The sequence below is a fragment of the Rhipicephalus microplus genome, unplaced genomic scaffold, assembly GCF_043290135.1.
Source record: "Rhipicephalus microplus isolate Deutch F79 unplaced genomic scaffold, USDA_Rmic scaffold_16, whole genome shotgun sequence".
In the NCBI taxonomy this organism is placed as follows: Eukaryota; Metazoa; Arthropoda; class Arachnida; order Ixodida; family Ixodidae; genus Rhipicephalus; species Rhipicephalus microplus.
In genome coordinates, this window is record NW_027464589.1 from 5,992,840 (window position 1) to 6,005,285 (window position 12,446).

Consider the following 12,446-nt stretch of genomic DNA (forward strand, 5'->3'; position numbering starts at 1 on the left):
CGTTCGCGCTGCCGTAATACTTCAAATAAGTTCATCTCTGCTTGCGACGAAGAAGCGGAAGCAGTTTTCGCTAAGTGAGACAATGCATATTCTTGGGCAACTGGAAGGCAAAAAGCAGGCTGTTTTGACCAAAAAACCAAATCGCACCACAGGAAGGTGGATGAGCTGGAGGCCTTCGTGCTGCAAAGTTTGCGCTGCTTGCGTCAAAAAAAAAAAAATAAAAAAAAAATCACAGACTTTTTCAAAGTAAACGTTCATTTTTTGGTGTTTACTTGTGTATTTTTTTTTCTCATGAAAAACGAGTTCAAGGACCCATCATTGTAAAGGTAAGTTGTTTTGCTTAGTGAAAAATAAGTATTCATGTTTAATTTTTGAGCATTCACTATAACGACCTTTCAAAATAACGAACAAATTTCTTTGGTCCCCTGAAGTTCGTTATACCGAGATGTCACTGTACTAGGTTATACAGTCGAACCTCGCGACAAGGAAACTGACGGGGCACAGAAAAAATTTCGTTGAAGCGAAAGTTTTGTTGTAGTGAAATGGAAAAAATATAGCTCATCTGAGCTAGCAAAAGGAAGAAACGTTTATTCTCAAAATTCAAAAAGTTTCCGCAGCTTCCTATTCTTTCCCAGCAGCGGCACGACAGGATTTTCAGTCATGCTTAGCGAGTCCATGGTGAAAAGCACGCTGAAACTATGCCTACAACCAATTTTGTGAACAAACCAAACAGTTGTATTAACACGTTAACATCAGCAGCTGTCCGCCGTCAAAGTGTATACGACAACGCCGAGATGTGCGCAGGGTATCGTGGAGCGGTGACTTCTGCCTTATTCTTATCATCCATCACTCACGGCTAGCTTACTTTGTTGATATGCAATGCAGACGAACAGCCGCTCTGATTAGTTACCGCTCTGGCCAAGCGCGAACAAAATGATAAGCAATGGCATCGGAAAAGGCATCCTTTCGCGGATACACCCAGCAGCTGCATGAAGGAAACCATAAACTGAGTGACTGAGCTTCAGCTTCTGACCATCTGTGGCTCAAGAGCAAGCCAGTGGTAAAAGCAGGGCAGTCTCATTGCCATCGCTATCGAGCATTGGTGGCGCCCATTCTTGCTAAACAGAGGTGGTTTCTGGTGGTGCCGACGAGCGTTTTATGCTTCGTCGACATATTTTCAGGTTCTGAAAATGCATCAAAATTTAAATATTGTTTTTAATGTATAGCAATAAATATCCGAGCCTGGAGTTGCATTGTGAAATTTCGTTGAAGCGGGACGGCAGAAAAAAACGTGTTCGTTGTGGCGACAATTTTTCTGCATTGACTCCTATGGACCGCTGATGGGGAACCGTGAATTTTTCGTTGTAGCGGAAATTTCGTTGAAGCGACGTTCGTTGTAGCTGGGTTCGACTGGCACTGAACATATAAGGAAGTCCAAGCATGGTTGAAAAAAAGCAATAGGAAAAAACATCTTAGGCATACCGTACATTCATTGCAAAACTCACAAGCTAAAGAAAGTGAGATGTTGTTTTGATGGCTGCTTAGTAAAAGAGTGACTACTTGGTACTGCAACCCCTTCAGGGAATTTAGCAGGGCGGGATACAATGCATGAACAGAAATACATCTTAAATTTATGTACAAAAAGATCGAAATAATAAAAATATGAAGAGAAAACACACATGCACTAAAGATAACAAATTCATGTTCACTGATTTAGCAAAGCATTTACCATAGGTGCAAATGAAACCAAGTAACAAGTAACGGAGATGTAAACAGAAAGTAACTATAAAAAATAACTAATAAAGTTTCAGCCACTCGAGAAATCATGAAAATGCTGAAAAAGAAGCGGCTTGAATGATGTTGTTGCCAAGGATATTTCAATTGGGGGAATAAAACATACTTGAAAAAGTTGTTGTGCATTCCGCTTTCCGGTTGGCCTGTGAATGAAGAGGGCTGCTCGTGGTGTCGTTGAAGCTATATGCTTTTGGAAATTCTGCGAATGGCGAGCTCGAGAACTGCGGGTCGTTGTCGGATATCACTTTGAAAAGGATGCTATGACGGGAGAAAATGCTTTTGAGGTGGTTAATGACGGCGTCTGTGGAGGGGGAAGCCAGAAGTTGGAATAAGTCGATGCCCATCGTTTGCCACGGAAGTTCTAGTGTAGCTGTCTACAGAAGCAGCTCGATTGTTTGCGGTCGGTTCCTAGTGCAAGTTTTACAGTGGTAAACCATTCGTTGTATTTCTGATGGAATTCCAGACCACCATCCAGATTGCTTTGCCCTTGCAATGCAGCATTTGATGCCTTGGTGGCCCTTATGTAGGCGAGTGAGAATTTCACTTCGCAGAAGATGAAAAATTATGAGGCACGTTTCGTGCAGCAGGTAGCTATTGCTTTCAGATAAGAGGGGGCTGGGACGCTGCGTTTCTCCGCCCATTCGTTTAGGCAAAAGCACACAAGACACTCGTTAATCTCATCTTCTCTTTGGGCTTTCTTCACAGGATGGAAGACAGCCCATGACGTAGACATTCACTTCATCACAAGTGAGAGTTTGTGCTGCTATACTATTTGCAGTGGGTGCTCTCGAGAGAGTGTCAGCAGTAGCAATGCTTTTTCCTGGCACATACTGCATAACGTATGTAAAGTGCATGAGGCGCATGCGGAAGCACTGTATTCGTGGTAGCAGCAGATCGAGACTCTTTTTTCCCGGAGGGTGGTCAAAGGTTGATGATCTGTTTGAAAGGTTGCCGTCAGACTACGCTGGTATTCTTCAAAACGTTCGGCTCTCCAGGTTAGAGCCAATGCTTCTTTTTCTTTCTGAGCAAAATGAGTTTCAGTTGGCCTTAGGGATCTGGAGGTGAATGCGACTGGGCGGTCGTTCCCATCTGGTTGAACTTTAGCAGTTCTGCACCCATTCCGTAGGCTGATGGGTCTGCTAAGAGGGTGGTAAGATATTCTAGATGGCGGGGTGGGGGGGGGGGGGTATTTTTTCAAGCACTGACCCTAACAGATGAGGTTTTTTTCATGCTTCGGAAGGATTTTTTCTGAGCGGGGCCCCATGTTCACTACAACGTTATATTGAGGAGAACACAGAGAGCAGCTGTCCTTTCGGCGGCAGAAATTTTGCCAGATGGTTCACTATCCCTAAGATCCGTCGGACTCCGGTGACGTCTGTAGGCAGTGGGAGACACTTGACGCATCACCTTTTTGAGGGTCGGGACGTATACCTTGAGCCCTGGCGACACAGCGTAGGAAGATTGCCTCCTTTATGCTATAAGCGCATTTAGGGTCGTTGAGGCTGATTCCAGAGGGAGCTAGCTGCTTGAGAGTCATGTCAAGGTTGGTGTTGTGATGATTTGATCTTCCATGAGGTTGACGACTCATGTTAGTCCGCTCAGGATTTCAGATGTGAATTGGATTTCCAGTTTAAGCTCTATTATAGTAACCCCAACAGAAATCGAATTCATCATAAGCCAGATACAGTAAAAGCTCGTTAATTCAACACCTGTTAATTCGGATAATTCGGACGGCTCTATTGGTCCCGACCAAAGTGCATGTTAATCTATGGGACCAAACCTTCGTTATTTCATCAGAATTCGGCTCCGCACCGCTTAATTCGGACAAATGCTGACGGCTGCTGCTACACAAAAGTGTGATAGAGCAGTGCTGGCACCACTGGAGTGAAACCGAAACCTGAGTGGCATCGCCATCATCATCAACTAGTGGGGGCGATCGCAGCGCCTCCGACGCCACTTTCCCTTGTGTTGTCGTGTCGGAACCATCTCTTCTTGCGGAGTTCTCTTTTTCTTCCATTCTTCCATTGGACCGTATTCGCATTCACCACCATCGTGCGCTACAGTGATGGCAACGCCGAAAAAGCGGCAGAACTACGACGCGAAGAACTTGGCGACTAAAGTGGAAATTTTGGAAGCACTGAAGAACGGCAAATCGCGACAGCAGGTTATGACCAAGTACAACGTGAAGTGGAGCACGTTGGGAACGTACGTGAAAAATGAACAACAGATTCGACAAGCCTTCGAAAGCGAGAAGTTTCATGCCTCTAGAAAGCGGTTGCGAACCGCAGCTCATCCCCAGCTCGAAGAAGCTTTGCTCCGGTGGATTACTGACTGTCGCAACGCGCATCTGCCTTTAAGCGGACCTCTCATCATGGCGCAAGGTGAGAAGTACACTGAAATGATGAACACTGAATCGTTCAAAGCGTCAGAAGGGTGGTTTGCGAGGTTTCGAGAGAGACACGAACTTGTTTTCAGGAGTGTGTGCGGCGAAAAGGCCAGTGTGGACGAAAGCGTGGCCACCGAGTGGAGAAATGTGAAGCTGCTGGAGCACATCGCCGCATATGAACCACGTGACATGTTCAATGCAGATGAAACTGCTCTATTTTTCAGAGCTCTGTCCGACAAGACGGTGACTTTCAAAGGGCACACGACCTCCAGTTCGCCGAGTCCCTAATCCATGGCGCACTGCCGACAACCGACCGATCTGCTTTTCGTGTGGTCTACCTGGGCACGTCGCACGTCTGTGCCGCCGCCGCCCACTCCACTCACGTGAAAACCTACGTCCATATGAGAACGATTACACGTACACTCAATACACCCCAGGCTCCTCGTCCAAGCCACCGACCAGCTCCTGATCGCCGATCTCCTTCTCCACGTCGACGCTCGCCCTCCCCGATGCGCCGACGCCCCCCTACAATCGACGCGGAAAACTAAATGACGCAGTTCCCGAGGCAAGAACTTCGTCCTCGTCGCAAAGCACAAGCCCTCTTCGTTCGCCGCCGAATGTAATTAATGCCGTTCTTGAAGGTGTACCCCCACATGGTACTAGACATGGAAAAACTTGATCTAAAAAGTGCGATCTTACTGATGCGAGTTGATGATGACGCGAAAATGCAGAAGCTTCAAGATTTTATCACAAGCTTCAATCAGTTCGTAGTCTCCAACACGTTGAACACGAGACAGCACGTGTCAAGATTGATGACAGTGGCCGAGCTCAAATCAAACTACTCCGGTAAAGGATGGAACTGGGGGAACTTCTTCACACCCTTTGAAAACATTCAAGTGGATTATGTGTCTGACACCAGCCTTGTTAGGCTGGCACATCCACAGTTTATATTGGGCCTGAATAAGTTTCTCGAAGACTGGCTCGCAAAAATCGAAGCCCATATTTCAGTTACTCAGAAGATTAAAATCGGTACGTCTCTCAAGTTCGACGCGAAGTCCTCTTCAGAAATCTGCCCGGAATATGCAATAATATGGCCGAGGAATCAGCGATGTCAACGGCCGAGAGCGGCATGAGCGGCGTCGACCCGGGTGCACCAGTAGGAGCGCCAGGAGGAGCCGGGGCAGTACAGGCTGAAATGATCACAAAGAAGCTGGCCAATTACAGGTGCATAATTGGCTCGATTCCTTTGGTGTTGTTTCTGCTCGTTGCCTGGCCGACCATCTTTTACGTCAAGAAGTTTTCAGAGTATGTCAACGCGGATTACTGTGACACCAAGTCCTGCAAAGAACTGGCCGATGTGATCCTAAAGATGGGCGACACGAGTGATGCCTGCAAAGGTTTCAGCACTCACGTGTGCAAGGCCGAGACGGACTATAGCATTCAAACGCTGCAGAAGATCACTAAAGATATCAAGTCTATTAAAAATCTGGATCCCAGCTGGAAGGGCGTAAAATCATTCAGCAATGTGCAAAACTTCATCGGCTCGTCCGCTGGGTGCTCCTATTGAAGACATGTACCCCGCACCTCCACCAATTATAATATAGAACGAAGACAGTCAAAACTGTTATCCGAGACCAGGTAGGAGCGTAGGCCTAGCTAGGAAAATCAGCGACAGTCCGGGCCGAGCGTCTCGTGCTTAGCACTGACAGTGTGTGTGCCGAGATTTGCATGACCCACTACATTCATCATTACAGTGGCAAGAAGTGCAAGCAAAGGATAACTGTGCTTTTTGCCGCCAATATGACTGGCACGGAGCGCTTGCCACTACTTGTCGTCGGGAAGGCGCTTAAGCCACGTTGTTTTAAGAACGTCAAAAGCCTTCCTGTCCGAGTACACAGCGAACAGGAAGGCATGGATGACATCGGACATTTTTCGCGGTTGGCTGCAGCAGTTGGACCGGCACTTCACGTCGAAGGACCGCAAGATAATTATGGTTGTTGACAACTGCAGTGCCCATAACAAAGTAGTTTTTTTGCCGCCCAATACTACGTCTGCTCTTCAGCTGATGGACCAGGGTATCATTCACTACGTGAAGTCGAAGTACCGCAAGCACCTGCTAGAGCGAATGATCCTATGCTCAGAAGCTGGAAAGTTGTATCAAGTGGACTTACTCGGCACAGTGCACATCATCGCCCAGGTGTGGAAAAACACTCCACCGCAAGTCATCGCCAACTGTTTTCGGCACAGCGGTTTTGTGAGGCCCGAGAATGCAGCAGTAGCTGACGATGGCATCGAGGAGGTGTCAGCCGAGTCCACCGACGATGACTGCCCGACTTTCGATGCTGTCCTTCCCACAGATGTGACCTTTCAGGACTACATCGCGATTGATCATGGAGTCGCCACGAGTGGTCTCCTGACCGATCAAGAGATTATTAATGATGTCACGGGCGCCCGTGAAGACCACGATTCCGACGAAGAATCATGCGAGGAGATACAGCGGCGACCTCATCGCACCTCACGGGAAGTCTCGGAGGCGCTGTTAATATTAGAGAACGCTTACCTGAACACTCCCGACAGCTTGCGTGCTGTTGGCCATTCGGAACAGTTAAGAAAAATTGTGATGTCAGCCGGAATCTGTGTAAAAACGCAGACGACAATTACAAAATACTTCAACAAATAAAGGTATGCTTCTGCAGCTTGATTTTAAATGTTGTTTTCCCTGTTCATTCATTAATTCGGCGTTCGGTTAATTCGGACAGTTTTTCCGGTCCCGTGAAATCCGAATTAAGAGCTTTTACTGTATAGCAATTTGAATAGGCATGCTCGGGAAATAGCTGTGAGTCATCACTACATCTCGTAAACGTAATCACAGCACGTGTAGCACCTGAAGACGGCTCAGTAAAATTGCTGCCTTTCTGTATCCTAATCAAGAACCAATCTTTCGCTTTCCTGGAAGTCTTCTTTCCTTAAAGTTTTTTTTTTTCATTTTTTTTCCCAATAAGTTCAGCGGATAGTTTGCACTTAGGATGTCCACTTTGTTCTGTGTCTCCTCTCTGACTTCGTATTTCGCAGACTGTAGCACAGTTTTTTAATCATGCTGATGATGTCTTGCTCGACTGCTTTTCACAAGGGCACAGGGATGTGCCTTGCCGCAGTCACAGAGCAAGGTACAGCCGCAGGACCTTCACCACTGCTGCCGGGTGTACGCACCCGTCAGCAGTCCTAGACCGTTGAAACTTTCACGATACTGTTCTTCTACGCATTCTGTGGCACACCGAAACTTGACAAGTTTCAAGCTTTCGATCGCAGGTAATCTAAGGAGTGGGTGTTTTAGCTGCTGCACAACATAGACAACTTGGTTTGACCTATATGACCTCCACGTAATTGTAGCAACAAATTTTCTGACAGCTTCAAGTGCCCTGCCACTCGTCTCTGCGAGGGTTTTCTTTTCCGGCTGGAGATGTTCAGGGATTCCCGCAAAGGTAGCCAGGACAACAGAAACTTGAGCACCAGCGGCGATCTTTACGGTCATTATATTGCCATTGAGGTTAACTTCGACAAGCCTTGAATTGCTCTGAGCGTCGGCTGGTTGGTTTATGGCCCCAAGATACATCGTTGAGGTTCCTTGCTCGAGCATTGAGATGTCTCTTGACAGAACTTTTCTATAAATACGAGCAAAAGGCTCCCTTGCATTGCACTTTGAGCACTTCTCTGTCTTTGCTGGGCACAGAGAACGAGAATGAGGGGCCCCACCGCAGTAGCTCCACGATCGATTACTTGATTTCATGGCGTAATTATGTGGTCACGGGAGGTTCTGGCCTTTGCCGCAATGATTGTGGGAGATGGCATAGAGACCGATGTATTCTGGCTTGAAAGTGGACGGTCTCTCGGTGGCTTGAAGAAGCGGCTGCTGCTTGTGCACGAACTCTTTTTGGCATGTCTTAGCGAGCGTGGGGCGGGTGTGAAGTTGGTGTCCAGCTGCAGGGCTTTGGAAAAGTTATTGTTGCGATGTTCAAGTACAAAGCGTTCGCAGATGAAGCAATCCTGCTAGTCATCGTAGTCGCACCTGTCTGCCATTTTATACAAGGCAGTGACGTACTGGTCAACAGTCTCTGAGGGCTCTTGTTCACGTCGATTGAAGCATGCTGACTCATAGACAACATTTCTCACTTCGACGAAGTGAGTGTCAAACTTTGCCTTGACAAGGTCGAAGTTTTTGGTGTCTTTCATGGATAGGAAGAACGTGTTAAGTATTTCTCTCACTTGGCAACGTGTTATGTAGAAAAGAGTTCGCGCCTGCAGTTCCTGCTCTTGTTGCACGAGTCCCGATGTATAGTGGTAGTCATCCAACTCGAGTATTCGTGCAGACCACTCAGAGGCTCGATCAAATGTGAATGGTTGCAGAGGCGTGAGAGAGAGGCCTGTTGCCGCGCTTGTAGCTGCCATAGCCAAGTCCGTCATCGTGGTTGTTGGAGACCATTGAGGATGAAGGGAACAGATGCTAGCAGAAATGGCAGAAGAATCCCACTTTTGACAGCATGTTGTGAGCACTAAGAAGCAACTCTTCACATGGCTTGCTGGAAACAAATAGGGTTTATTTATGGTTTACTTAACATGCGCCTGCCCTTATAGTGTAATCTCATCCGCACAATGGAGGGGCGCACTGGGCTCTCTGTCATTTACACTACGCGGCGCGTGTGTGTTACAGTAGGTGAGGCACCATGCCACAGTTGGCAGCTAAATAATCAATCTCTACTTCCTGCAATGTAACCGATGGCCCAGCAATGCTCAAACTGTCATATTTGGAAGTGAAAAATGACTCAACTACTTCTCGCACTGTTTTATCTTTCTGCCAGGACAGCACCTTCGTTTGACACAGCAACAGGTGACATTTGCAATCTGTACAATGCAAGCACAGATTCGATAAAGGCTGAGCTTTCAGTGATGCCCTGTTATACAATAAATTATTATTCAAACTATTCCCAGCTTGGCCAATATATAGCACATTCTGCAAGACTAGGGAACAAGGTACACAGCACCCCTTCATATTCAGCCAACCCATCCCGGTGGTTACTAACTTCCCAGTTCACTCATGCTTAGGACTGGACAGCGCTCACGAAAATGACGAAGGACTGAAGAAGTGCACAAGTCTTCTGTCTCTTGTCCTTTTTGCAAGTGCTTCACAGTCCTAAGCATAAATCTATACTAGCTAGCTCAATTTTCCATTCTACCTAATTCGCTGTCACTCCACTTTCTTTCTTTACCTTCAACTTTTTTATCCATTATTGATCAGACGCAAACCAGTTTATTCCTAAGGAAAGAAAGGAAATCGAACGCCAAAATGGTCCCCCACCTTTTTCATACAGCAAAAGAACACATATAGATACGGAACGCAGGTATTGGGTGTATTTTTATCATTTGTCACCCTGTTGCCAATGTTCTTTCCTTTGTGCCCAAGTTTAATCGATAACTTCTCACTGAGAGGGGCCAAATTTCCTTCCAGGAAATTTGATAGCCTAAGTGTGTCGAGATGGTTGTCAAAAGCCTTGGATATGTGGTGAAGGCACAACTTGCACAAAGCATATTATAATTTTTCACTAGCTTGGGGTGAATAGAATGAAAATCAAGAATGGGTGAATGCGTGTGCCCCTACCTCATCTTGATTTTCATAATCTATTTTTGTCTGTCTCTTTCTGTAACCCGTATCATAGTTATTGTATCTCACGTTGTATAAATCAGCACCTCCTCACTCCCACTTTCTTTTTCCAGCCCCATGCTATGCTATACCATACAAGGCAAAATCTTCGTTATCAGGCTTGCCTGCTTGTGTCCCTTCTTCTGAATCCTGTCTATGCCATTTTGTCTTTTTAGGGGGCTTGTTCTAACATTACACCCATCGTCCTCAAAGGACAGAGTTAAAGATGATCTAGTCATGCAAGTTGGCTGTGTGGATGCATATGTAAAGTAGGGCGGGGATTTGCCAAGCACGGGCTGTATCCACAGTTTCTTCATTTAGTTGGATATGTTGCTTAAGTAGATGGCACAATACCCAAGCAATCTGTTTGGAGAAATCATAAAATGAAACCAGCAAAAAACTGCATGATGAGAACGAAGGAGAACAACCAGACAGGAGAAGCTCTGGATTCAGTGTTTATTGAAGAATTGCACACACTCCCACCCATGAATCAGCAGCACATGTGTAAAAAGCCATCTGAGCCATGTGAAAGTTACACGCCTTACTGTGATTTCAGCGCTTCTCCTGTCTGGTGGTTCTCCGTCCCTTTCTTAGGAAGGTTTTTAGCTGGTATAATCTTCCAATTACTATGAACCAACTCTCCCAGAAAGCTGCACTACTATTTGGGGAAAAGCCTTGATCCTCAAGAAAGAGTTGTAGTTATTGAAGGATGGTGGCTTCATTAGTGTGCTGAGGTTGGTCATGGGTTCGTGGATTATTTTCTTAGATGTTGGAAGTAATATGATCAATTTTAAATAATAATGTATTTCCAGTCATTGGAGATGTTACCCTATTTTGCTCTATTATGAGATGCATGTGGGGAACATTGTGGTCATGTACAGTTGCATTTGCTTCCCTTATTGGGATTCGACCAACTTTAATTGAAGGTTTCAATAGGGTCAAACACATTGTGTGAACTTTGCTGTATTCTACTTAGTGAAGGAGGGAGTAACTTGAACACGCAGGACGGTTAAAACACCCCCTTATATTCAGTGCCTATGGCACACCCTCGTGCCATCAATGCCATGGAAATGAAAGCATGCTTAACCTAACAAGGTGCAACAACTGTTGTTGACGCCCTAATGCCATAGGTGCATTGCCAATGGAGATGTTGCATTTAGAGCCACAATAATTCCAGCTAAAGGTAACTTTGCATGCACGTTGCTCAGAAATCGCTCTGCAGGGTAGTACATACCATGCGCGTTAATCATCATAATTTTTTTTGCTGTTTGACATACTGTGAATGAGCATTGCTTTCACCGCACACTGCAGCAGTCGCTGTGAGAGAGGGTTACAGGGCTGCTCATCTTGTCTTCATGAATAACATTAGTCCTGTTTTTTTTTTTTTTTGTCAGATGTGTCCAACATCCCCGTCACTGTCCTTGATGAGAAGCCGGATCTGCTGAAACCTTCCACAGTGCACGAGCAGACAGATGGGATTATCCTTGCCATGGCTGCCACGGGCACTTCAACGAGGGACTCTCTCCTCTCCTGGCTCAGGATACTGCAGCTTCAGAACCCCAAACTCAGCGATATTCCAGTGGTTTTTATGTTGAAGGCGCCGAGCAAGTCGCTGGTGACTGCGAATCATCCGCAGGAAGAGTTCGAAAGCATTGCCGAGGATGAAAACTCAACCGACAATGAGTGCAAGGCAAATGTGTCTGATACATCGGCACGAAGCTATGAAGCTAATGAGGCGGACAAGACGGGATGGCGCCACGTGTAGTGTACATAAAAGACAGTAATAAATTTGCTTGTTAAAGTTGCCATTCATTTAATTGCATTGTTGGGTAGTAGTTGTGTGGCCAGATGGTGCTTGCAAAAGTATGACTGCTGGAACTGATGCAACTAGGTTACCAACAGCACGAAGATATTCTTTCATCACAGTTTTTAGTACTTCCCGCAGCCATCCTGTGCTCTTTCAGCCACTGTGTAACAGCATCAGGAATGAGAAACTCTTCCCTGGAAGTGCTTCACCGCTTGTTTTTGACAGAGGTGCCTTGTGATATCAGTTAATAATTATTAAGATACTCGCTATTCAAGGACTACTAGTCTATTGCTGTAACAAATCGCAAAACAGGAGTGAAGACAGGTTTGCTGTGTTAGTCATTTAAGTAGGCTACGCTAGAGTGACATCATGTCACTTGGACATCATGCACATGCTTGTGGCATTAGCTGTGGCAGGTGTGCTGGTCAACTATGGCATAAAAATCTGGCAGATCCTGCACACTGTGGGAATTGACGTAGTGCTAAGCAGCCAGCAAAAAATGGCATACATCGATTTATGTGTCTTTAAGACTAATGAAGAGCTAATGTGTGGTTCAAGATATATATATATATATATATATATATATATATATATATATATATATATATATATATATATATATATATATATATATATATATATATATATTAAGGAAAGAACTGTTTACTTCAGGGCCCGTTTCTCTGTGTTTTACACAATATTAATGATATCTAACAGACAATAATGCCAAGGAAAGTATAGGGGAAGATATTAGACCAAATTGT

At 45.6% G+C, this 12,446-nt stretch overlaps 2 protein-coding genes across 5 annotated transcripts in view; one reads left to right on the forward strand and one right to left on the reverse strand.

The window, feature by feature from the left end:
• Positions 1-11,687, forward strand: part of ECSIT (evolutionarily conserved signaling intermediate in Toll pathway, mitochondrial) — a 40,862-nt gene extending 29,175 nt beyond the window's left edge. For all 3 annotated transcript variants that reach the window (XM_037417973.2, XM_037417974.2, XM_037417975.2), the window contains one exon: positions 11,270-11,687. In XM_037417973.2, the coding sequence (XP_037273870.1) occupies positions 11,270-11,640 (371 nt within the window). In that variant the 3' untranslated portion in view covers positions 11,641-11,687. The remainder of the gene's footprint in view (positions 1-11,269) is intronic.
• Positions 1-12,446, reverse strand: part of LOC142784947 (uncharacterized) — a 67,763-nt gene that overhangs the window by 17,848 nt on the left and 37,469 nt on the right. The window lies entirely within an intron of this gene.